Genomic DNA, 26879 nt, shown 5'->3' with positions numbered 1-26879 from the left:
GAGAGAGCAGTCATGAGTTGAGTGACTGGTCAAGTATGTTCTTTCTTCTGGATAACTGCATGCAAGGACTGCTGCCATTCCCATTAGAAAGGGCTAAGGAAGGGTGCTCGGGGCAGGGACAGTGTGTTCGTTCTTGCAGTCTTGCCTGATGCCTAGTGCAGGAACTCATCAGAGGAGGGAAGTAACCAAATCTACCCAAGTGCATTGTGGTCTAGGAAAGCAGATGTAGCCAGCCCTTAGGTCAAGGGGAACCTGATCTCTGCCTGGCCCAGTGTCCTTTTCATAGTTGAAGCTATTAGGTCATTTCCAAGCATTTTTTTTTTTTAAATATAGAATGATACTCCCTCTATCCCCATAGCATAAGCTTTCTCTATCTCTGTCCCGGAATTTGCTCTGCAGACCAGGCTGGTATTGAACTGAGAGATCCTATTGCCTCTACCTCCCTAGTCCTGTACACCACCACCCTGCTGGAAATGACCCACTGCAACCCCCAATTTTCTCTGTTCAACAGCTCTGGCTGTCCTGGAACTCCACTTTGTAGACTACTGTCTTCAGACTCAGATATCCACCTTCCTCTGCCACTGAATGCTGGCTGGGCTTTTAGATGTGAGCTAGCACCACCCAGCTGGGAATGTTTCTTCAACATAGTTTCTGCACAAGGTCCTGCCCTACACATACAGACCAATGGCTGGCTTCCAGTTCTTTGTGGGCCAGTAGATGCTAAGAAGGAGCTACCTTACCCATTCTCCACTTTTCACTGTGATTGGACTGTATTTTGTTTTTTTTTTTTTTTTTTTTTTTGCAGAAGTTGTTCCAACAATCTGTTAAAACATGGTGGATTACTATGAAGTTCTGGGCGTGCAGAGACATGCCTCACCTGAGGACATTAAAAAGGCGTAAGTATTTTCGTTTCTGAAATGATATTCTGTACCATGGCCCATTGGTAATTGAATAATATAACTTGTGTCACCTACTAAACCTTTTTAAAAAGTAAAATTGTTTTCTGTGATTTTTTTTTTTTTTTAATGTGGATGGCACTTAGGTGGTTGAACTCACATGTACACACATTGTGAGAAAGAAAAACTTGATAATTCAGACTAATGTTAAAATAAAAACATCTGTCTTTGCATGCTAGAGGCCCTGGGCTCTATCCCCACTTCCTGGTACTATCTATATTTACTTTGTGATACTTTATTATGGCCACTCCCCCACTTTAATTCCAACTCAGGTCTGTTGTTTTCCACTGAACTGTATTTGAAGCTCTTTGCCATTTTTTAAAAATGTTTGTGTAGTATCAGTTGAGTCTTGGTGCTCTGGTTTATTTCTGTTGCTGTGATGAAATATCTTGAAAGAAACGGTAGAAGGGTGCCTCTCCCCCCCCCCCCCAATAAGTCACATAGTCAGTCCAGCAGGGTGGTGGTGCACCTCTTTAGTTCCAGCATTTGACACAGGTGGATCTCTGTAATTTTGAGGATAACCTGGTCTACAGAATGCGTTCCAGGACAGCCAAGGCTACACAGAGAGACCCTATCTTAAAGACAAAGTCATATTCCATCATTGTAGGAAAAGATATGGAAGGATCCATAGTTTTGTGTTCTTGACTGTGCTCAGCTTGATGTCTCTGCAGTTTAGGACTCCTGTCTGTGGAATGCTGCTGCCCCTAGTCTTCCCACATCAATTAAATTATTACAATAGCACTCTACTGATGCGTTTATGTGAGTTGTCCTATTACTAGTAAAAACACAGGAGTCAGATATTGGGTTAAAACTTGACACAAAAACAACCAGCTGACCTGCTTTCCATCCTTTGCAGATTGAAAAGAGTTTAAAAAAAAAAAATCCAAGTTACTTCTCTTTCCCATGCATCTGTGTTCTTGGCTTTTTTCTGTGCCTAATTCTAGTCAGTCAGTGGCTCACTCTGCCCTCTATCTAATTCAAGGTTAACTTTATTCATTGTGATCACATGTTCTGCAACATTTCTCACTTTTGTCTAAAGGAAAGGTGTAGACGGAAGTTTCTCTTCTGCCCAGTTCTGTAGCCATTCGGTCCCAAATAAATACACAAAGGCTTGTATTAATTATAAACTGTTTGACCGATTGCTCAGGCTTATTACCAACAATTCTTACAATTTAAATTAATCCATAATTCTTATCTATGGGGATTTGGTGCCTTTTCTTGGTAAGTAAGGCATTCTCATCTTGCTTCCTCTGTGTCTCTGGCTTTCACTGTGTATCTGCCTTTCCTCTTCCCAGAATCCTCCTAGTTTGGTAGCCAACCTATACTTCCTGCTTGGCTATTGGCCAGTCAGTGTTTTATTAAACCAATACGAGTGGTTTACAGTGAACAAGAACATTATTCCACATCAGAAAGGTTTTAACCTCTAACACAGTAAAACTATATACAATAAGAACAGTTATCAGGTAAGATTCCATTCACAATGTCCAGTCCATTTGTATTTGGCAAATTTGGAGAAAATGCTCTTTTCTGTTCTGTCTTGATGAATCCAATGTTTTATACTTAAATCACTTTCTATTACATTGTATTACCAGCCTATTTTAGACCTTAAAAACATTTCTTAGATAAACAGCTTAAGCTTTTATTTTAATGTCTCTCAACCTTATTTATAAACTTTAGATCTTTTTAAGTTTCCTTTTTGAATTTGGTAACAAGAAAAGTGGTATTAATCCGAGATCCTCAAGAAGGATAAGATATTACCCGAGTAAACAGAAATACAAAGGAAATAACTTCCCAACCTATAGAAATGACAGAAACAGCTGTCTGCCTCAACAATCCCCCAAGGTTCCTCTGCAATGTTGGGCCATCCACCTTTGGCCTGTAGGCCTAGAATATACGACAGGCTTATGTGAGGCAGGAATTTGGAAGGACTATCCTGCCTTATCTTGGCAAAGTTCAGTAGCCACCACCTTTTATGTCCTGCTTGCTTGTCCAATTTGGACAACCTATTGTCAGCAGTCGAGACAAGGGCTATTTCTTGCCAGGTGGCTAATTCCACCACAATGAAAGCAAACTCCAATGTGGAGTTTTCATTTCCACCATCCTTTTTGAAGTAAATTGGTATTGCCAGGAGCAGACATACCTCACATGAAAAGTCTTAAAACGTTAGTATAACATCTCAAGTGCCATATTCTGTAGGTCTCTGAAGTGTTTGAAGAGCATCATGTATCTAAAATATGTATCTGTTTGATTTTGAAAATATACTCAACATGGCAACACATTTTATTGTTGCAGGTTTTAGTAGTAATCTGTTAATTTGGGGTTGGGGTGATGTGGGTTTTGGGACAGCGTTTATTTCTTTGTGTAATAGCCCTGGCCTGGGACTGACTTTGTAGACCAGGCTGACCTTGAACTCACTGAGATCTTCCTGCCTTTGCCTCCCAAGTGCTGGGATTAAAGGTGTATGCTACCCCCTGAGGCTGGATCTTCTTAACTACCTTTCTTGAAGTTGTCTGAGCAGTTTGTAGTCCAGCATTAATCTTTGGGTGAAGTTTGTCAGCTTAGCTACCACAATGTAGGTGAATTCGTTGTTTACAGGGTCTCATCTTCTTGTAGACCTCAAAGGTCGTTGCCAGGAATCTTTAGGAGTCACTGCAGAAACCTTAAGCATTTTAAATGTCATAATGCATCAGATCTCTGAAAGGTTAAAGAATGACAATTTATTAAAGTATCAGGTGTATACAATCGTACTTCCTAGTTACCCGATTCAGACTCAAGCCCAAAAACATGTACAGGAGGCTAGATGAAGCTTGTTTCTGGAACTAGTTAGTACTCTATATGACCATTAATAAAATATGTAAAACCTTAACAACTTTTGAGATATTTATACCTTAAAAGTTTTAAAGAGCCAAAATAAAACCAAAGGATTATAAGATTAGTGGCAACAGAATAGTTTTTTTTTTTTTTGAGACAGGGTTTCAAAATTTTGGAGCCTGTCCTGGAACTAGCTCTGTAGACCAGGCTGGCCTCATAAACTCTCAGAGATCTATCTGCCTCCGAGTGTTGGGATCAAAGGCTTGTGCCGCCACTGCCCAGCTGTTTTGCTTTTTGAGATGGGGTTTCTCTGTGTAACAGTCCTAACTGTCCTGGAAATGTGTAGACCAGGCTGGCCTTGAACTCACAGAGATCTGTCTGTCTCTGCCATCCAAGGATTAAAGTCTGGCACCAGCCCATCCCCCCCCCCCCCCGTTTTTTCTTTTTCTTTTTTCTTTCTTTTTTTTTTTTTTTTTTTTTTTTTTTTTTCTGTCTCATAGTAGGTGGTTCTTTTGACAAAGTGTGGATTTTTCTTTAACAAGCATACTTGGGTTTAGATTAGAGATAGAGCCACATGCTCAACTCTAAAACCAGCTTTAGTTCTTAACTGTATCGGGACCACAAAAGGATCATTTGCTTTATATGTCTGTAAAGGACATTAGAAACAAACATTGGGTAAGATTTATGAAATTCTACCCTGTTGATGGAAGGCTATATACCATTAGGCCAGTTAGCTCTTTTTTTTTTTCAAGACAGTTTTTTTTTCTTGATAATCCATCCTTCTGATGTCTCATTTGTCCAGTGGTCTTAAATTCTTTAGCTGGATGCCTTTATTCTTCCTGGAAAGACAAAAACAAATACCTTCCTCTACCCTAACTTTGGGAGTTCCTTTTTTTTGGGGGGGGGCAAGTTATATCTTTGCTATAAAGAGGGGGCAACAGAAAAAGCCCTGCCATCCCCCATGTAGACCACACTGGCCTCAAACTCATAGAGATCTGCCTACCCTGCATCCCTGGTGCTGAGATTAAAGACCTGCACCACCACCAGGCGGCTGTATCATCGTCGTCATCATCACCATCGTTTATCTTATTTGAGTCAGGGTTTCTCTGTTTTACAGCCCTGGGTGTCCTGGTACTCTGTAGATCTTAGAGATATCTGCCTGTTTCTGTCTCCGAGTGCTGGATTCTAAGGCATGCACCACCATGCCTGGCTATATTAACTTTTAATAATAAATGCTTTTTTCCATGCCTGATCACATGAAAGGCAAAGGCATTTATTAACTTTAAAAAAAAAGTTATGTATACAATGTTCTGCCTGAATATATGCCTGCATCTCAGAAGAGTGTGCCAAATCTCATTACAGGTGGTTGCAAGCCATCATGCCATCTCTCTGGCGTTTGTTAGTCTTATGAGTTGGTTTAGATTGAATGGCCTCACTGTTAGATGAACTGTTGTCTCTCCTACTCAAGAGGCCTCTCTTGTTATAATCTAATCTTTATCGTTCTTGATGGTATCCATAGCTTTTGTCTTGTGGAAATAAAAGCAAATCCTCTTTCCCAATGTAACACATGTCCTGGTTTCAATTCTGAGGTCAACACATCTTCAAAATATGCAGGCTGATTTAATTCAGCAGGTTTTTCTACTAACTAGTGTCGTCTTCTTTCTCATTAGCATTTAAAATTTATGGTTAATAATTCTGTAGGACTGTATAGTGTACCTGTTACATGCTTTATGTTGTAATTGCAAAAACATTTTACTTAGAAACACACGCTGGAGCATTGTCAGTCTCAATTTGTACAGATATTCTCATGATGGCCATAGCTTCTAATAAATGTGCAATTACAGAATCAGTCTTTTCAGAATTTAAAGCAATTGCTCATTGAAATCCTGAATATGTATCTTTTGGTATGGTGCACACACTTTAATATTTGAAACTCTGTAAAAGGAAACATGCCTAATTGCCAAATTTCATACTTTTTTGGAGACAGGGCTTCTCTGTATTGTTTTGGAGCCTGTCCTGGAACTAGCCCTTGTAGACCAGGCTGGTCTCGAACTCAGAGGTCCACCTACCTCTGCCTCTGGAGTGCTGGGATTAAAGGCCTGCCCGCCAATGCCCAGCATGCCAAGTTTCATTTGTTTGAGTACCCTTTGGGTTACTTTGTACAGGTAGTAGAGTTTGTTTATATAAAAAACAAGTAACACATTTTCTTATAATTTCCTTTATAATTCCTTTGCTTCTTGCCAAGTGACAAGAATTTTTTTTCCTTCAAACCTAAGTTTTTTTTTTTTTAAATGAAATTCTGAGACTTCTAGCACATTTTCTACCAATAGCTGATCAATTCCATTATTGTGTGATAAAGGGCCATGTAGACATGTATCAAAACTGTTATGTGTTTATATATAGTAGATGATTTTTATTTCTGATTACTTGGTGTAGTTGAATGAATAACAATTCTGAACCATCTGGAATAAGTTCAGCAGTTTTAGTATGTAAAACTACTCTTCATATTGAGAGTAACTACATTAAAAACCTAATAATACCATGTATAGCATATGATTGTGAGTGGAATTGTAAGGGCTTGGAGCCACTTGTCTTTCCTGACTTAGAACCCATTTTTCCTGAAATTGGTGTTCCCTGTACATTGTGAGGGAGGATCCAATAAGTTCTTTTTATAAACTGAAGTCTCTTGCTTGTGGATTATTTATTGCTAATTTATCTCAAGAAATTACTGTAAGCTCTTTGGCAGTGTTTATTGTCTGCTCATAATGAGGAAATTTTAGCATTAGTAAAAAGCATCAAAATTTCTGCTGGGTCTTTAAGTTTTTACTGTGTGGCAGTAATATTCATTCTAAAACATTATCTTCTCTTTGCATAAGAATTTCTGTGGGATAATGTGTAGAAGGTAAAATAACCAGAATACAATCGAGCTGTGTGTCCAAGTGATCTACTTGTTCATCTTTTAATTTCTTTTCGACCAAAGCCAATTATTTCTCAGCCTTAGCTGATAGTTATCTTGGAGTATTTAAGTCCTTATTACTTTGTAAGGTTTGAAATAAATTACTTAGTTCATGAATTTTCATTTAATTGTGGTCCATAGCCAGTTAATATATCCCAGCAATATTTGAAAACGAGAGTGCTAGCATTAATTTCAACCTAATGGTGTCAGCCATTTCCTTGCTTAAGGCTAGTTGTGCCCCCCCCCCTCTTGTTTTCTTTACCTTACCCTTGTCTTTTCAGTCTTGGTCTCTTTGTACAGCGCGTGCTCTCTCCCTCTCTCTCCCTCTCTCCCTCTCTCCCTCTGTCCCTCTCTCCTTCTCTCTCTCTCCCTCCCTCTCTCTCTCTCTCTCTCTCTCTCTCTCTCTCTCTCTCTCTCCCTCTCTCTCCCTCTCTCCCTCTCTGTCTCTCTCTATGTAGAATGTAGATCAGACTGGTCTCAAGGCACAGATCCTTCTGTATCTGCCTCCTAGTGCAGGGATTAAGGGTGTGCACTACCATACCCAGTGTTATTAAAGTTCTGTCGACTTTGTATGTGCTCAGTATAAACCCATTTCATCTTTCAAGGTATCGGAAACAGGCACTTAAATGGCATCCGGACAAAAATCCTGAAAACAAAGAAGAGGCAGAGCGGAAGTTCAAACAAGTAGCTGAGGCATATGAGGTGTTATCAGATGGTAAGTAAACCTGAGCTTGTGAGGGGCTCTGAGAGGGGGGAGTCAGGACAGGGCTTTCCAGAGGTAGCAGAATACAGAATAGTCCCAGCTAGAGTGTTCCCCACTCCCAAAAGTTTTCATTTTCTTGTGAATATTGCATTTGGTAGTGTTAAACACCAGTGCCGAGGAGCTGTAGGCTGTGGGAAGTTTTCCTAGGGCTAGAATTGAGAGGTTGGGTTTAAGAATGGTTGTGTCAGCTCCTGATTGTTTTGACCTTATCTCCATTGTTGTACTGCAGCAGGACCTTATTAATGAGAACTTACTATATCCAATAGATATCCAAAAGAAGGGATCGAACATTCTGTACCAATTTAGTCTTTGACCCCTGACTTTGGATCTGGAACACACAGGCATTAATTAGGTGCCTTTGTGAAGATGGGTTGTATTTTGTAATTAGGTGAAGGATTTAGCTGTCAACTAGGGGCAACCATCAAGTTTGAGTTTGTGGTAAAGAAAAGATATTGCATCTACAGGGCTGGGGCAGTGTCAGAAACTGGAAAAGTACTGCCCACATCCCAAGCCCTGTCTGTTGGGTGGCCTGGCATGAGTCAAGACAAAGACTTGACTTTAAAAGGTTAGGTACTGAGTCACTGACCACAGGAAATAACAAATAGGTTACTATCTTTAAGAATCTGTTTCTAGAAGGAACCTGAGGTAGAACTCACTGAGCCGCCTTATTGGTTATACAATCCCTTGCATTATCTGTACTCCTGACATGTCCCCTTCTCCCTACTTTCAAAGGTAATCCTGTATCTTAAAACTGAAATCTTACAAATGTGACAAGGTCTTTTTGAGGTTTAGTGGCTGGAGCGTGGGTCTCAGCTTGTGTCACTGTTCTTACAAGGGCTCTTCTTATTTAAAATGGGGCTGTTTCTTATTTGGTTTCCCCTGTTGTAGAATGAGATTTTGGGGGGAAACAGAACAATGTACAGGAGTGTGGACACCAGCAGGGCATCTGTGAGGCATCTGTGCACAGTCTCCTTTATGGAGTGCGTTTACCTACTGGTCTTTCAGGAGAAGGGGGAGAATGTTAAGTAAGATTACTGCCTCTTTAAAAAGTCAGCGTCTCCCAACTCTGGACCTAGATTTAAAACTTGGGGAATATGACCGAAATTTGAGGGTTTGAAAGAATTTGTCCATAATGATTGTTTTTCTCAAATTTAAAGCAAAAAAACGGGACATCTATGACAAATACGGCAAAGAAGGATTAAATGGTGGTGGAGGAGGAGGTATGTCTATGAATTATCTTTTTGGGGCATAGTCTTAATAAGTCATCTGTTGAATTCATATGTTTTGTATCTGATAGTCAGTACAGATTAGCCTAGAAAGCATAAATTTGAGTAGACATGGAGAAATGCTTATAGTTAGCACTTGGGGAGGCTGAGGCAGGACAGTGCCTGTAAATTGAGATCCTGCCTGATGGGTTTTAGGTCACACCCTGTATCTTTATTGCCCTTTTGTGATAGGTCTTGCCTCCTTAAATAAAAAAATTAAAACAAAGACCTGCTTCATTTACATAGGAGACCTGTTTAAAAGGTGGTGGTGGGTGCCACACATTGTCAGGTTAGGATGTTTGTTTATGTTGAGGTGTTTATTGTGATAGATACACCTTACTGTGTCTTCAGCAGTGTGAGTCTGTTTGGGTTTAAATAGCACACACTGCCTGTGGTAAAAATGGTGCTGCTTCATCGTGGTCCTTAGAATTTTTTCTGTGACCTAATGTGCACATTAGGTATGTAAGGAGAAATTGGAGTGAATGTATTGCTTTCATAAGCTTTTATTATATTTAGTGACAGAAACAGTGGGCAATGACTTAATCATGTTTTGGAGATGGAAACAGTACTGTAGCCAGGTTGGGAGAGAAATAGACCTAGAGATCTGGGCACTTATGGTCAGTGCTAGGCAAGTGCAGGTAGCGTAAATAGGTCTTGTGGTGTTTAGAATCCCAGATATGTGGAATATGTTCTCTTTTAGACCATGAAGCATATAATGACTTATAAATAAACATTTCTTAGAAATGCCAGAATTCATAGGCTAACACTTTACTGTGCTTGTATAGGTGGAAGTCATTTTGATAGTCCGTTTGAATTTGGCTTCACATTCCGGAATCCAGATGATGTCTTCAGGGAATTTTTTGGTGGGAGGGACCCTTTTTCATTTGACTTCTTTGGTAAGTAACTACTTGGTCCATCCTTTTGTCTTGCCTGGTGTAAGGGCTTGTGGTTGTGGTGCCCTTTGCATTTAACACTGTGTTGTATTACTTACTAACCTTTATCTTTACAGACCAGTGGAATCATCAGATATTTTCTGCCAACCTTTTCAGAACTTTTGAATTTGTGACTTCAGCAATAAAAGAATTTAGTATATTTCCCACCTCTTCCATATGTATTGTTCTATCCCAGTTTTTGCCTTACAGTGAAATCCATTGTTGGGACAGGACAGGATGTTGGAAATTTGATTTTAAATGTTTTATCTTTTAAGTATTTTTATTTCTTGCTTTTGGTACTGAGAATTTGAACCCAAGACCTTGGATACACTGACATCTTTTAGTACTGATCTACCACCACTCCAAAGGTTCTACCACCACTCCAAAAGTTAGTTATGCATGTATTTGTGATTTTGTGAAATTCACTAAGCATCATAGATGCTGTTCAGAACATAAACACCGTTTTCTGTTAATGCAGTCCACTTAAGAGTTGTGAAGAGAGGATGCATCTAGACCAAGGCAGCAGGATCAGGAGTGTGAGGGTGATGATGTTAAGGGAGATGGTGTTGGGTGATTAGCTGTTGGATTGTGGGGGAAATACATTCTCCCATCTCTTGCCTTGGTTTGATTCTCGACCCTGGACTCTTAGAGGGCTTGTGCACAGGTGCCTTTCCACTTCTATGTTGTTAGTTTACTAGGGATGCGTCATATTGCTGAGACCTATGAGTGTTTGACCTGGGAGGTCGGGGTTGAACGTGCTGTTGCTGTATCTTTTTGTCTGAGTACACTGAGAGGGAAACACATCCTGTGTGGCTGAAGAGACTCGACATCACCAGCACTTCCCATGAGGAAAAAAGACAGTTGTGTCTGCCAGTAATACCAGAGGGAGACAGGTGGGAGCTCTGGGAGCCTTGCATGTCATGATGCTATGGGTGTGAAGAAGAACAAGTCACCCTGGATCTGGTAGGTAGGTCTTAGACTTTGCATGGTATGATCCTGTAATTGATCTCGTGCGTGCGTTAGTCGGAGAGAGAGAGAGATTGAGAGAGAGATTGAGATTGTTCCTTTTCAGTGAACATGGTCAATGCTTTTCCTTGAGAAGAAGAATCTGGCATGCTAGCCTTTGGATAGTTCTTTCTGTGGAAGAACACTCTTGGGTTGGGGTGTTGGTTGTTAGTTTTTAAAGACAGGTTTTCTCTGTGTATTTGGAGCCTGCCCTGGAACTCACTCTATAGGCCAACCAGATTGTCCTTGAACTCAGATCTGCTTGCAGAGCCTCCCGATTAAAGACATGTGCCACCACCAGCTGACTTGGAAGAAAGCTTTCAATGAGATAAGCTCAGATTTTTCTCAGTAGTGCAAGAATATACTAGGCTTTCTGAAATGTGCTCAGTCTCAGGTAGGCACTCCCTCCCTACATTGCCGTGATGAGTATGGCGGTGATTCTTCTTCAATCCATTCTTGTAGGTCTTCTAGGGGACTTCCATTTTCAGGCAGTAAGGATTTTCGCACAGGAAAAGAAGCTGCTCCATGGCTACTACGTGTATGAGGTGACCGTGCAACCTGCTGGTGGTATGTGGAGTGTAGATTGGGTCCTTCATGCAGGGCTGGGGGACCTAGTGCATGGTCAGTAGCATCCAGATCCCTTGAAACCCAGTTACAGTGTTTGTTGATTATAGCCTGTTAATTTTCAGTTTTAAATTTCTATATGGATTGTTTTTTTTCCCCCCCAATCAATTAAAAACATGCTGGATGCAGTATAAAGTATGTTGTATGCTTGTTTTAGCTACTGGGAGACTTGACAGAGAAAGTCCCTAAGTTTGAGGCCATTCTGGGTTTTATAGACCTAATCCCTATCCATTTTTCTGTCTCTCAAAAAGTCATTTTTAAGATTTTGTTTTAAAATAGTCCACAAAGTTCAGGTTGTCTCTGTATTCCTGGACAGCCTTCTAAGTGCAGGGATCACACAATGTCTTGTTATAAGGCATTGTTGAGCTACACACTGTGCTCAAAACTTTCAGGTCTTTTACTCTAGTTATGGGATGGGTCCTCATATTCAGAGACCTGGAGCAGGGAGGGATCCTGCAGAGCTGAAACACCTTTCCCTGTGATGAGTCCCTTTTTCAGGAAGGCCTGTATAGGCAATTTCTACAACAAGCTCAGCAGTGGAGGGGGATGTACATGGAATGTTGAAGACTACCTGGCCTTTACATTTCCCAGGATATATAGAGATCTTACCCACACCCACATAGGAGCCTTTCTTGAAATGTTGATTGAAAACAGGATGTGTATTAATTTGAATTAGGATGATCTCTTCATGTGTTTTACTCACTCAGAACAGCATTACTTGTGTCCTGGTTATGTAATCCTGGTAGTGTAAGACCCAGCAGTGGGCTTTTGATTCTTATTAGTCATGGCAGGAAGTATCTCTCTCTTGAGAACTGTGTGGGTTTAACGCCACATTTTTTGTTCTCGCTTTGGAATGCCCAAACCGCCTTTGTTTGACATTGTTGGGAGAGGGTCTTTCTTTTCCTCTCTCTCCCTTGACCACTTAGTGTGTGGTCTTTCTTCACAAAGTCTTGTGAACTCTGGAAGGAAGTAGTAGGCCACGGGGAAAAGTCCATGGTGAGGAGAATCTTGGGAAGACACCTTGGGGGAGGGTGATTGTGTGGAGGGTAATTTTTCTGAGCCATAAAATTTAATGTAGTGAGTCAGTCATTTTACTCCCTAGGATTCGAGGAAGTGGCCAGTGAGGACTTGGAGCCTAGTGAAGAACTAGACCAGCCCTGTTTTGAGGAGTCAGTAGAAGACGCCCTGAGTGACGAGCACAGTGAGGTTTTGGATGTGATATCCAGTGAGGAGCTGGACCTTAGTGAAGATGAGTCAAGTGAAGGCTGTAGCTGGGGCCAGGGCGGACTTCTCAGTGAGGACCTGGACCTCGTCTCCAGCGAGGAGGAAGCCAGTCTCGGGGATGCGGAGGAGCTCAGCGAGGAGTATGAGGAGCTGCTGAGCGAGGAGGAGCACAGTGGGCCGGAACCCGAGGCGCTGCTTGTTCAACAATAAACAAAAAGGAATGGCCTGGGTCTCTGTTTTATAAAAGAAGTTTTATTTTATTTTAAGATTATATAGAATAAAGAGAAATTGCTTCTATCACCACCATGTTGTATGTGGTCAGATTCCCAGAGTTGATGTGGAAACCAGGGAGGGAAAAGGGCCCAGATGCCCCAGGCCAGCCCTCTTTGTAGGATGGCTGGGCTAGCTTAGGTACCACTGGGATGCTGTAACAAAGTACTCAGTCCTAGTGGTTTAAACAACAAACTTCCTCAGTGTAGCAGGTTCAAGGTAAAGGCATGCCAGGGTCCCTGCTGGCTGAAGCAGACATGACAGCTCTCCAGTGACTCTGCTACCATCTCCGCACCTAGTTTCTCCTGTGACCAGTGATGATCTTGATTACTTCAGGGAGCTGCTAGTAAGAGGAAAAGGGGGTGGGGGGAAGTCCAGAGTTTTTTGAGATTACCACTCAGCAAGACTTTTCCTTCTGTCTATGCAGTTTGGGAGCTGGTGATAAACTTAGAAGCAGAAAATCTTGAAGCCTGGGGATATTAGAAGAGCTGGAAGTTAGAAAAAAGTAATGCAGAGATCAGAGTGGTAGTGACAAATGGATGTGGGTGCCTATAGTCTCCAGCGTGGTTTAAGAAAAAAGTAGTATTTCTCTCCCTAGTGGGATTTGAAAGAGTAGTGCAAAAGATTTAAAAGTATATAGAAACATGTTATATCAGCTAGTTATACTAAAATGCAACATTTTAGATTACAGCCTGCCTATCATTCACTAGCTTTCTTGCTTGTTATTAAAGGAAAATGGACCGTTGAGGTGTACAGGCCACATTAAATTAGATTGATACTTAACCAGGAGGATGGAGACTGTTGATTTCTAACCGGAATAAACTGGGTAATTCAAGAGTGCTGGAGTAGAGATTTGATGTTTTTTTTTTTTTTTTTTTTTTTTTTAAATAAAGACCTCTGTTCTTTGCTGCAGTAGTCTGACACCTGGCCACCCCCACTGTATTCTTGAGGTTTCCATGTACTTTTGAGATTTTTCTGTAGCATTTCCTATTTATCCCCTCCCCCCCCCCCCCCAAACCAAGGTCACTCACATAGCCCTGCCTGGCCTGGAATTTGCTATGTAGACCAGCCTAGCCTCAAACTTACTAACTTGCCTTTGCCTCTTCCTTCTTAGAATTAAAAGTTTGAAAAGGTAGGCACCACGCCTGGCCTATTTCATATGTTTTTATGTTGTGTCATGGCAGTGGACAGCTCATAGGTGGGCATCCATGATGTCCTTGGATAGGATGAGTAGTTTAACCAATGGCAAAGCTTCCTGGTGTGGGTTTAGGGAACAACGCCATTGTCTTGCTCTTAAGTTTACTTTGGGGAAGATAAGTAGCAGGTTGTGTGATAGAGCAGTTAGCACCGACAATTCCTATTAGAGCAGAAAGGACCCCCTCCATCCCTAAACAGAGTCCCTGGGCCCTAGTGTTTTTTCTAGGGGCAAGTTCTGAGATAATCCTGTCTTCAGGGCTCCTTATGAGCTACACTAATTGAACCCCAAATCACTTAGAAGTTGGAAGTGACAGAGAACTTCACATGCTTGACATTTTTTACCTAGACTTTGTCTTTGTCTTTTTTACCTAGGCTTTGTCTCTATCCTGGGTGCCATGTGGGTGGGTTAGTGTTGTCCCAGGCTGTGGTTTTTGTTTCTGTTAATTCCAAGCCGTTATTTTCTACTCTTGAAATGTAAAAGATACCACATGAAAAATTGTAGTTGTAATGAGTAAGTGCTTGAATTTTAGCTCTTAGGCAGTGGGGTTAGTGTTTGCCTTGTGTCTCCTTAGGATGGCTGTCTGCCTTTGTGTATTGGTGTTCTGCTTGTGTGTATGTTTGTGTGAAGGTGTCAGATTCCCTGGAACTGGAGTTAAAGACAGTTGTGAGCTGCCATGTGGGTGCTGTGAATTGAACCAGGTCTTCTGAAAGAGTAGTTAGGGCTTTTAACCTCTGAGCCATCCCTGTATTTTTCTTCTGTTTTTGCTTGAAACTGGTTTCACTATGCAGCCCTTGCTAGCTGAGAATTTATAGCAGTGTTTTTGCCTCCTTAGCCATAGGATTAGGGGCATGTACAGCTGCCGAGCAATCTTGGGTGAGGGAGATCCCAGTGAAATGCCCAGGCTGGCCTTGGAAACCCAACTCTCAAGTGTTGGATTTTAGTCCTGAGCTACTGTGTAGTGTTGGCGATTTTGTTTTTAAAGGTAATCACAGACTTTTTAGATGTTAGGAATTCCCGTGGTATAGTCTAGTCTATGCCCCTCCCCCCTTTTTGGGGTGGCTTTTGTATTTGGGAGTTGATAGGATAGGGAAGGGAACACAGGGATTGAGTGTTTGGACTATGAGACAGTAGGATGTTTCTTCCTGCTGCGTGAGCTGTGCTCAGTGCTTGGTTTTGCTTCTGAGCCTTCACTGGAAGGATCATCAGATTTGAAGGTAGCAGCCCTGTGAAATTTAAAATTTGAGAGCTTCATCAGTCTTACATTTACTTCCTTTGGGCTTTGTGTTACTTGCGCGCGTGTGTATTTGTGTGTGTGTGTGTGTGTGTGTGTGTGTGTGTGGTGTAGGGATCTCCTCCCCTCCCCACTTAGATATATTTTGTTAGTTACTGTGAGTGTTAGAAAACAGGACCATACAAAGTTTCTCCTTAAAACATTTAAAAATTTTATATGTATGGGTGTTTGCTTGAGAGTATGTGGATGCATGCCTGGTGCTCGAGGAGGCCAGAAGAGGGACTCTAATCCCTTGAGGCTAAAATTGTGAATGATTGTGAGCCACAACATGTATGTGTGTGTGTGGGGGGAGGGGGATTGAATTCCCTAAGTACTCTGGATGAGCAGTCAGTGCTCTAACCTGCTGAAACATCTCCAGCTCTTCTTAAAAAGTATTGTTATGTTAAAGTATGGGGTTGTGTGTGGGGGCTGTTAGAGGTCAAGACATAATGCAGTTTTCTCTATCCACCTTGATAGTTCCTAGGATTGCACTCATATTGGTGGGTGTCTTAGCAGCCTGTTTACCATGTAACAGACCCAGCTGGCTTCAAACTTGTGATCTCATCAGTTTCTGATTGCTATTAAGGGATACATTGTATTCTAACATTGTAAGTGAAACACCATATATTCTGGTACTTCATGGAATGGAGCCTAGCAAGTGCTTCATCTCTGAGCTACACTGCAGCCCCCCAAAATTGCAGGCAACAACCTTTGAGTTTAGTATAAACTAAACAATAAAGAAACAATAACAAAAATCAGACCACTAAATAAAACTTTAGCATTTGCAAAATAAACACATAGTTGGTGTGGGACATAAGATGGCTTGGCTAGTAGAAGAAGCACTTCCAATAGGAAAGGTGGAGGAGAGAACTGACTCCAGAGTTGTTCAATAATCTCCCTGTGTATGCTATGTTAGTATCCCCACTCCAAATTGTGCACACTCACTTTTTAAAAATTTATTTTCTTAATGATATTTTTTATTTAAATTTGAAACAAGCTTGTTTTGCATATTAATCCCAGTTCCTGTACTCTACCTTCCTCTCATGTCCCTCTTCCAAACCCCATCATTTGGAGCAGGGCCTAAGCTCTCTCTCTCTCCTATGTGCACAGACATCCCTTTAATGATTTCAGAAAAGACAAAAGCTGTGAAGAATTTATTTTTCTTGCAGATGATGTGGGTTGATCCCAGTTTATGAATTATCACATAGTTTTTTTTTTTTTTTTTTTTTTTTTTTTTAATGCTTATAATTGTGACGATAATTAGGGTATCAGAGCCTTAGGCTGGCTTCAAACTGGCCTATGTTGCCAAGGATGAACCAGAACGTCTGGTCCTCCTGCCTCTAAGTGCTGGGGATGGAACCCAGCCATTTGAGATATATATTTTTTTTAATTATTTAAAGACAAGATAAATTATTTAATTTATTTACTACCCTGGAACTCCCTGCCTCACCCTCCCAAGTGCTAGGATTAAAGGTTTGTCTGCCATAACTGGCTTGGGATTCTTTTGTTGCTTAGTTTGGAATTATAAATACACTAACTGCTTGTCCATGTTGTAGGAAACTTCGGTGGCATATATACATTGTTTATTGGCTGCTAATCAATTTGAAAGCCACATACTAAATGAAATGCCTAAGTTTTGTTGTAATTTTCATAGCTACTGGAAAGACATGCTTTTTTTTTTTTTTTTTTTTTTTTTTTTTTTTTTAAATGATTGAAGAATAGGGAAGAGTTTGTGTACAAGGAGTGGAGAGATTGCTCAGTGACTAAGGGCCAGGCCATGCATCCAGTTCCCTCTTGGCTTCTGGACACTATACTTAAATGAACAAGCCTATACAGAGACATACACTTACAACTTTAAAAATATCTGTTTTCAAAATATATAATAAATGAACACCATAAAAGATGACTTCCCTTAGTCATAGCTCAAAGAGCAGTGTGTTTCATTTGTTTACATGTATTATTAAATCTCCTTGAGGTTGGGGCACAGCAGGTCCTGTTGTGAATACACCAAGTTCCTTTCATAGAACCACTGCCAAACCTTGGAAGAAGCTAGCCACTTGATAACATGGACTGTTCTGTTTTCTTGGACTAAGCGTTAGGCAGAGCTGCCTGGCCAGTTCTATGCAGAATAACATTGTCCAGCTTATGCCTTTGCTCTGAACCCCGTGGTCCAACCCTGATCAGAGCCTTTTTGGAGGAATGCTGGTCATAGACTCCTGTTCTGGATCAAGGGCTCACTGCACTGTTGTGTTCATCTGACTGCAGGCAGACCTGCCAGTTCTTGTTTTGTTCTCTTGTGTCCTTTTGTCATTTATGAGTCTGTAATACCCCTGCATGCAGTCATTTGTGTTTAAAAGTATGTAGTGTGTGATTCTTTATATATTTCCCGTTTTCCTAGGGGGAATAAAAGCACTAACGTAAGTTTAAAAGGCATTACTTACAAATACTATGTTGTTAGCTGCCATAATGAAAAATGAACTGACTTTAGACACCCCTGGCTGTCCTGGCACCTCCTGTAGACCAAGGTGGCTTGGAACTCAGAGATCCTACTGCCTCTGCCTCCCAAGTGCTGGTATTAAAGGTGTGTGCCACCATGCCTGGCTGTGTAAGCCTTTTCTTTTCCGGAACACTACCATGTTTTCAGCTAAGTGATGGCCATTTGTTCTAGGCAGAGTATTTCAGATTCCACTGGTCTTTGTTGTGTGCTCCTGTGAGTGTCCTGCTTCCCTGTGTTGTGTATCACTTGGGTACTGTCCCTGGAGCCAGCAGAGGGTGTCGAATCCCCTGGAATTGGAGTTGAGATGGTGGTCAACCTACATATAGGTGCTTGGAACTGAACCTGTAACTTCTGAGTCTACTTTCCAGCCTTATCTTATATTTAAAAATTTTTGAGACATAGTGAACAGAAATGAGAAATTCTTGGGACAACTTCATCAGGCTCATTAGCAATTGACATGTACCTGTTGCTTTTGTCTTGGAATTTTGTAGACCAGGCTTGTCTGAAATTTAGAGATGTCTGTCTCATGTAGAATTAAGGGTGTGGGCCACTCTGAATTATTTTGGAAAAAAGCATCTCTGGACAAGCATCTAAGCTTGAAGGCTAAAGAGATAGTTTACTCCTTGCAGAAGATTGGTTTCTAGGACTCAAGTCAGGCATCTCACTACTATCTTTAACTCCAGCACCATGGTGACTAGATGCCTCTGGCCTCTGCATGCACACACCCCTAACCTATACAAAGACACTGTGTGCATAAAAACATTTAAAAATAAAAAACCCGGCAGATTTGACCTAAAAGTTGAAATCATCTTTTCTAATTAGCCTATTTGTATACTGAGCCAAAACAAAACAAAAACTAAAAACTATGTTAAATAGCTCTGAAGGACAAAGAGCCAAATGTATGTGGATGTACTGTTCTCATTATCGGTTATCGTTCTTGTTATTTGCTTTGTAGCGTTGGGCTTTCTTTGAATGATACCAGTAAGTGAAAGTGTTGAGCATGTGCTCCAGACCCATTAAGAGTTGTTACTCTTGATAGGAAGATGTTTGTTCCTAATGGACTGATATGCGTCAAGGCCCATTTTCCTTCTCCTATGGAAAAAATACAGTTGAAATTGTCTTTATAACACAAATTTTCATTTGTTTCTAGAAGACCCATTTGATGACTTTTTTGGGAACAGACGGGGTTCCCGAGGAAATAGAAGCCGTGGTGCAGGCTCGTTTTTCTCTGCCTTCAGTGGATTTCCTTCTTTTGGAGGTGGATTTCCTGCTTTTGATACAGGTATTAATTAAAGCCTTTGATCAGTCTGTACAAGTCTTTTAGCTGGCACAGTTTGAAGTTTGTAGGGGGCTGGGCAGGTGGGTCTCTCTTTGTTTGGAAATCTTATTTCCTGTCTTGAGGGCAAGTGGGTAAGATGATCAGTGACTTGCTATTGATAGGTGTGAAGGTAATGCCTGTAATCCTGTGTATGACACTGGATGCCAGTTGAGGAAGATTTCCAAGTTTGAGGCCAGGCTGGTGTTTGTATTGATATCCTGTCTTAACATAAGAAAAGCCATAGCCACCATTATGGGAATGTGGGCCATGTAGTTTCCCCTGTGTTATTAAGGTGCTCATAAGGTGTGACCCCAGCTGTGAAGTACATGCCGGCTTCTCAAAGTCTGTATATAGAAAACAAGCGGCATTATTCCCATCTTGAAAAATTTTTTTATTGGTGTACATGAGTACTTGGATACATGCATTCCATTTTGTTTGTTTTGGAGGCCAGAGGGATATATTTTCTCCTTCCACACGGGTTCTTGGTATGAAACCAAAAGCATCAGGTTTTAGTGGTAAGATTTTATATGCTGATAAATGATGCATTTGGTTGCCCTAGTGGTTCTCTGTGGCTTGCAACTCCTTGAGCCTGTCAACCAACCCTTTCCCAGGGTTTGCCACTGGAGAACACAGATATCTTACATTATGAATCATAACTAGCAAAATTATAGTTATGAAGTAGCAGTGAAAATAATTTTATGGTTGGGGCTACCATAGCATGAGGAACTACATTAAAGGATTGTAGCATTTGGAGGGCTGAGAATCACTGCTCTATAATATTATTTTGGATAAAGTAAAGAAAATTAATGAGATTTAATTTCTTTTGATGTGGGCCTCAAAAATGTAAGATAGACTTCCAGTGCTCGTTTCCTGTGGGTATTACTGGTCCCAGGCAGTCTTAAGAGTGTAAATGATTGAGACATGCCCAGGAATATGAGTTGCTTTAGTGTGAACATTTGGAAAAATAGGAAAAGTATTGAAGTCTTTAACAAAAACAAACAAACCTCATATTAGAAAATAGGTTTGCTTCGTTATCTTGTAAAAATTAATGGTTTTTACAACCCATAGTGTAATCATGGCATGATTGAGAGCAATCAATGTGCACATACTGCAGGGGCATGATTTCTCATGTGTATCTCGAAGTTACTAGTTTTTATTATGTGGTATGGGTGTTTTGTCTGCACTGAAAGAAAGTGGCTATGGCTCTATAGCAGTGACTGGAGATGGCCATGCTGTTCAGACATGTGTGTCCCACTCCGAATCTTAGACTATAGACCAGAATGGTCTTAATGGGGGATCACCTGCCTCTTCATCTCACTTGGTTGGATTAATTTGTGCCACCATTCCAGGACCTTGACATATTGCTCTTTGAAGCAGCTTTTTTTGGGGTAGGGAGTATTTAAGCAAGGGGTTGTGCATACTCAGGAGGAAGAGGCAGGTGGCTCTCTTGGAGTTTGATGGTAGCTTGGTCTACAGAGTGATTTCCAGGACAGCCAGGGCTGTTATAGAGAGAAATGGTCTCAAACATGTTTTAAATTACTTGTGTTTGTGTGGACACTTACTGGGGAACACATGACATACTTGGAGATGGAGAGTGTAGTCACTCTCCTACCATGTGTGGGTAGGGGATCAAATTCAGGCTTGATAACTAGTACTTTAACCCACTCAGTCATCTCACTGGCCCTCTTTGAGGCTTAATAAATTTTGAACATAGTAATTTTTGCATGGATACTTGAAGTATGCAATTTTTAACTGTATGTTCTATTTCTCTATAGGATTCACTTCGTTCGGGTCACTAGGGCACGGGGGTCTCACTTCATTCTCTTCAGCATCATTTGGTGGCAGTGGAATGGGCAACTTCAAATCAATATCAACTTCTACTAAGATAGTTAATGGCAAAAAAATCACTACAAAGAGGTACTTATTAATGAATTCATTTGTTTACTTTTGAGTTAGTGAACTCACCTAGGCTAGGCTGGCCTCAGATTCACAGAGAGCAACCTTGTTCAGTCAGGATCTCAAATTTCTTGATTCTTCTGCCTTTTATGATTACAATACTTTGGTTAGAGGTTTACGACACCACTATTGTGCTGTTGATTAAAATGGAGGACCTTGCCTAGAGTAGGCAGATGTTCTATAAACTGAGCTATATCTTCGGCCCTTATTATTTTTCCATTTAAGCTTTTTTCTTTTTTATTTTGAGGGTTGATGGACCAGGATGACCTTGAACCACTTAATCCTGCTGCCTGTCTTCCTGGTGATGGGTTATATAGTCCTTCACACTACTTAGTATTTGTTCTCAAACATCAAAATCCGTTAGCATAGTGTTTCATGTATTTGCTTTGCACAGCTCTCAGAGCCAAGTTTCTAAATCAGCTAAAGGTTTAAATTAAAGTCTTTTGCTTTCAATTTGCTTAACGTTCACATTGAGGCATGCCAATATGTGGTTCTGTGTGATGGGTTTTCCTGGCATTGTCATTGTTACAAAGGGAAAATGGCTCTCTAAGTAGGAAAACTCTAATGGTGGAGTTGGGCTAGAACCCAGGGTCCCCAACCCCAGCCTTACTCTTGGTGGTCAATAGTTAGCAGACTGGTTTACAGTATTTATAAGAGTCCAAACTTAGTTTTGACAGGACAAAAACAAAAAAACCAAAAACTCTTCAGTTGAATTTTGAGTGTAGTTTTCATAGGCCTGTTCTACAAATATTCAATATTTCATAATATAAAAGCTGTGTGTGTGCTACTAAGGACTGCGTCTAGGGCCGTAAGTTTGTTGGGCAGACTCTTTCTACATCCCAACTGAATAGAGGTTTTCTAAATGAGTCATTTTTTGCAGAATTGTGGAGAATGGTCAAGAAAGAGTAGAAGTTGAAGAAGATGGACAGTTAAAGTCCTTGACGATAAATGGTAAGGAGCACCTGCTACGCTTGGATAACAAGTAATTCAACGCCGCATTTCACAGAAATGTTAAACCTAACAAGCACCATTTGAGGAATAACAGGAACTTTTTTTTTGAAGATTTCAAACGAACTCGACTTTCTGTATAACTGTACCTAATCTAAAGTATTTATAAAACAGCTCATCGGAGCCCCTATTTGTCATATAGACTTTTGAGTTTGTTGTTGGGACCACAAAATAGGACCATTTTTTTGTCTTTAAAATTGTTGTATCTCTGTATGCACTTTGCTTTAAACAAAACGTAATCCGAGGTGAGCCCTGTGACTCTTGAGTAGTGCTAGGACGAGATTGTTCTTTAACACCAGCATGGATCTGCTTCCCATTGTGTTGAAATGTGAGTGAGTAGTGTCAGCCTGCTGTGAAGTTAACATTGCCAGATGAACCTTCTTCAGAAATATTTCAATTTTATTTTCAGTATTTAGTAATGAAAGCTATTACTGCATCAATGGTAATACATTTCTGGTTTAGTGTAAATTAAGGATGTTTTCTAGTTGTGCATGGATGCTGGCAAATCCGTCAGTTCTGACAATTGTTTAAATATGTAATGTTAAGCTTAGGTTTAAAAAAAGCTGGTAATTTGGGTCTTTGTCATTTGCTTAAAAAAAAAAAAAGAAAATAAATGCGAATGTGTTTGGTGCATTCTTTCATGAGTGGGGTCTGCAGCCTTCTTGTGTCTGTGTGATTTTGTGCCTGGACTTCTAGTGTCCTTTTTTGTGTATCCTTCCATCATTAAGGTGGATTCTGAGTGGAAGTTACATATAGACCTCTCTTCAGTGTATACAGAGTGTATGGAGTCATGTAAATAATGATCAACAACGCAGTGGTGTGTGTGTGTGGGGGGGTTCAGATTATATGAAGACCTGTATAAATAATGAGCAACAATTTAGTGATTTGTTGGGGGGGTCATTCTGAGGATTGAATCCAGGGCTTGTTGGGTGCTAGACAGGCAACACTGATACTCCTTGTTTTTTGAAACGTCTTCTAAGTAGTTCAGTCTAATCTCGAACTCAAGTAGCTCTTCCTGCCTTTACCTCAGGTGCTGGGATTATAGGCATGCTCTATCATGACTTGCTGTTACAAATCTTAATGTAACAGTTTGTGTGAGAAAAAGGAACCAGTCCAGAAGTTTTCATTAAAACTCCATTGTAGTTTTCTAGTGTTTATTTTACAGACTATCACTACGGGCACTGTTCAGGGAACATCATGGTATAATTAAAGAGCCAACAATAAACTTCTCTTGTTTTTCAGTCTGTAAAAATAGCCTTTGGTTATGGCCATTTTAACTGAAAATTATTTGATATTAAACTATACTCGCATTTAATCCCCCACCCTATTTAAGAAGTGAGTGGTGTGTAGATATTGATTGTTGTAAAATTTTCTCCTGGGACTGTAAGGACACTTTACCTGGAATAAGGAATAGCCATTTTAAAAAAACGTTTATAGGAGAGAAGAAAAGTTTTATCTTAAGTGCGTAGCTAATGTGAATGATCTAAAGATGGCAGATGAGTAAGCACTTGAACATGTGCTAGGAGTGAGCTGATGGTCACTCCAGTGCCCTTGGATAAGGTGGGTATGCAAACACACTGCAAATCTGAAGACAGTGGGTGCCTATTGTTTTGCTTCCAAAATAGTTTGTGATCATCAGAAAGCTCTGCTTCATTACCTATATCAAGTAGGTATCTGGGAACTGGATGAGACAGAAGCTCTGGTGTTGCCTAAGGATATGGGAATGAAAAGGAGACTGCAAGTGCTCGCCCTTGGTTTTGTATTTGCATATGTTTGAGTGCCCTGAGATGTTGGAATTTGAAGCATTGGAGGTCATGCAGCTGTGCTAGGGCCCAAAGATTGGTGGTGGAGGAAGAGGGCATATGGACCAGTGCTTGATATTTGCACTTGATAGCTGTTCGCCTGTTCCTCCATTGCTAGCTGTGCAGACACACAATCCACTTGTTAAACTAAATCTGCTTCCCAGAGAACTGAATCCCCAGGGTAGACAACACTTTGGGAGGGTTTGAATTGCTGTGTGGTGATGGTGTTACTCAGCAGTGACTTGCTAAGTGAAAAAGGTCCCTTTGCCACCTTGAAAAGAGAAGTCTGTCTTTAGTGTTTGGTCTTTGAAAATCTTACTGAAGCTTGTGAGAATATGATCAGTTTCTGTTCCAGGCCTTCCTCAGAAGCTGGCTGCTATGTGCAGAGTCCTTGGGTGGGAGGTGCCTGTGTTTTATACCTCTCTCTCTCTCTCTCTCTCTCTCCCCTCTCTCTCCTCCTCTCTCTCTCTCCTCTCTCTTTCCTCTCTCTCTCTCGTCCTTCAACTTAGTTTGAGTCAATGTAGTGAAGGATTATTTTCCCTTGTGTTTTTACAAAAGTTCTAGGTATGCTTCTGGAGCTGAGTCACTGTTAGGTATGCAACAAACAGTAATATTAAGTGGCTTTACTTGTGAAAGTTAAGGGCAGATTTCAGTAGCAATGTATAATCAATCTGGCTATACACCAGAGTTCTCAGCCTGCATGTCTACACTGCTAAAGTATGCAGTGGGACAAGCCTCTTGGCAACAACTCTAGTTTTAATCATCACGTATGGGTGTGATCTCTTAAGGAATATTATCTCTTCTAGAATTCTTTTTTTGGGGGTGGTGGTGATGGTAGAGAGAGAGTCTTGTTCAGTAGTTCTAGTCTTACCCCCCATTTTTGGGATGATCTACAGGCCTCCCCTTAGTTTTTTTGTTTGTTTGTGTGGTTTGTTTTGTTTTTCGAGACAGGGTTTCAGAACAGCCATACAGTCTACATAATATAGTATAGCCTACATAGTTCAGAACTCAGAAATGTGCGTCACCGACTCTTAAGTGCTGGGATTAAAGTGTACATTGTCACTCCCAGCCCTTTGGGTGAGGGGTCAAGATGGTTTCTTTGTGTATCCTTGGCTGTCCTGGAACTTGTTTTGTAGACCAGCCTGGCCTCTTACAGAGATCCCCCTGTCTCTGCCTCCCAAATTGTTGGGATTAAAGGCAGGTACCACCATTACCTGCCTTCCAGTTTTTTTTTTTAAAGTATATTGTGGAAAGAACCCAGAGATTTGGGCATGGTGTACCCAAGCTGTATTCTCCAGCCCTCTTCCAGAATATTTTCTCAGATTCTTCAGTTTGTACTTTGGTTTTTCTGTCTTGTTGGGAATTTGGAAGACAAGGTCTCACTATTGCTTAGGCTGGTCTTGAAATTCATTGTGTAGCCCACTGCAACTTCTCAAGTGCTGCATGTATTGGCACAAACCAACAGACCTCATTTGCTACTTGAGTTCATTAGAGTCACTTGCATGTGCCCAAGGGAAGATAGGGCACAGTCCATGGATTGATCGATCTAGCATAGAATAAATCACAACCTCAACCTCAGCTATGTAGGGAGTTTGAAGACACGATGTATGAGACCATGTTTGGGGTGGAGAAGAGGTGCTGGGGAGTATTGAAAGTCATTTTTCAAACCTTTCCTTTAAAAAAACATTTTACATTCGTGTTGTGTGTGTGTGTGTGTGCCTGTTTCTCCATGTGCACTGTACACATGTAAAAATCGTATGTGTGTGTTGTCTGTATGCATGCTTGTGTATCGTGTATGCAGTGCTGAGGTGGCCAAAAGAGGGCATTAGAGTCCCTGGAATTGGAGTCAGTCATGAGTGGCTGTATGGGTCCTCTTAACTGCTGAGTTATCTCTCCAACTCCTGTTCTTGATTAACACACACACACACACACACACACACACACAAATTACATATGTGTGTGTGTGTATATATATATATATATATAAATTGTAAAACCAATGCTGTACTCATTAGTTGTACAGTTTTAGGTGACAGTGGGTTTAACATTAAAACTATGGGTTTTGCCTATGTTTATGTCTGTACAAATGGTACAAATGTATGCTTGTACTGTGCATGTCTAGTAGTTTTGTAAGCCAGAATAGGGTGTTGGTTCCCCTGAATTGGAGTTAAAGGTAGTTGAAAACTGCCATGTGGATCCTGGGAATAGAATCAGATCCCCCTAGAAGAGCCGGTACTGTAACTGCTGATCCCTCTTTACAGCTGGGGTTTTGATTATGTGTCTCTGTCAGTGTGTATATATGAGTGTAGGAGAGGTACTCGTGGAGGCCAAAAGAAGGTTATCTGACTCCTTGGATCTCGAGTTCTGTTGAGAAGGTTGCTGTGGGTTCTGGGAACCAAATTCAGGTCTTCTGGGAGAATGTCAAATGCTGAGCCATCTCTCCAGTCCACTGACAACATTTTGTTCTGTAAAAGGCTGGTTTTAGAAAGCATAGTATACAAAAAGTCTCCTTTTCTCAGTTTTGGGGAAAGAAGTCTTACTGTATAACCTGTATTAATAGTATGTCAAGGAATGGAAACAACAGGCTTCCTCTTAATTGACCAAGAGTGAATGAACCCAGATTTGAATTCCTGCACTGTTTTCTTCTGCAGCCATTGACATGTCTGTAGTCATCACGTGTGTGTATCTGTCCTATGTCTCACTACCCTAAAGGGTTATGCTTTCTAGTGAGCATTTTTAAGAATTTCACAAGAGAAGAATTTACATTACTGCTCCAAATGAGTCAACCAAGTAGATTCATACTCATTTCTCTGCCCCCTTTTTTCAGGCAGGGTTTCTTTGTATAAGAACTCAGCTCCATTTGCCTCTGCCTTCCAAGGCATGTGCCATGATCATCCAACATTATTTGGTTTTTAGGGACAGATTTTTAAAAAATTTATTTTAAAAAATGGTGTTTTGTCATGGGTGTTGGATGCCCTGGAATTACATACAGGTGGTTGTAAGCTGCCGTGTGGGTCCTGGGAA

At 40.8% G+C, this 26879-nt stretch overlaps 1 protein-coding gene across 3 annotated transcripts in view; it reads left to right on the top strand.

Moving 5' to 3' along the window:
* The window catches only part of Dnajb6 (DnaJ heat shock protein family (Hsp40) member B6), a 61250-nt gene that overhangs the window by 15911 nt on the left and 18460 nt on the right, over positions 1–26879 (top strand). For 2 of the 3 annotated variants that reach the window (XM_051203142.1, XM_051203141.1), the window contains exons 2-8: positions 806–896; positions 7329–7438; positions 8644–8706; positions 9537–9647; positions 18922–19053; positions 20865–21006; positions 21926–21996. In XM_051203142.1, the coding sequence (XP_051059099.1) occupies positions 832–896; positions 7329–7438; positions 8644–8706; positions 9537–9647; positions 18922–19053; positions 20865–21006; positions 21926–21996 (694 nt within the window). In that variant the 5' untranslated portion in view covers positions 806–831. Of the gene's footprint in view, positions 1–805; positions 897–7328; positions 7439–8643; positions 8707–9536; positions 9648–11150; positions 11256–12414; positions 12840–18921; positions 19054–20864; positions 21007–21925; positions 21997–26879 lie in introns of those variants that run through there. The other variant, XM_051203143.1, reaches the window with a different exon arrangement.

Source organism: Phodopus roborovskii, unplaced genomic scaffold (genome assembly GCF_943737965.1).
Source record: "Phodopus roborovskii unplaced genomic scaffold, PHOROB, whole genome shotgun sequence".
Lineage (NCBI taxonomy): Eukaryota > Metazoa > Chordata > Mammalia > Rodentia > Cricetidae > Phodopus > Phodopus roborovskii.
Note: the sequence above shows the minus strand (reverse complement) of the source record. Positions and strands in the feature narration are given on the sequence as shown.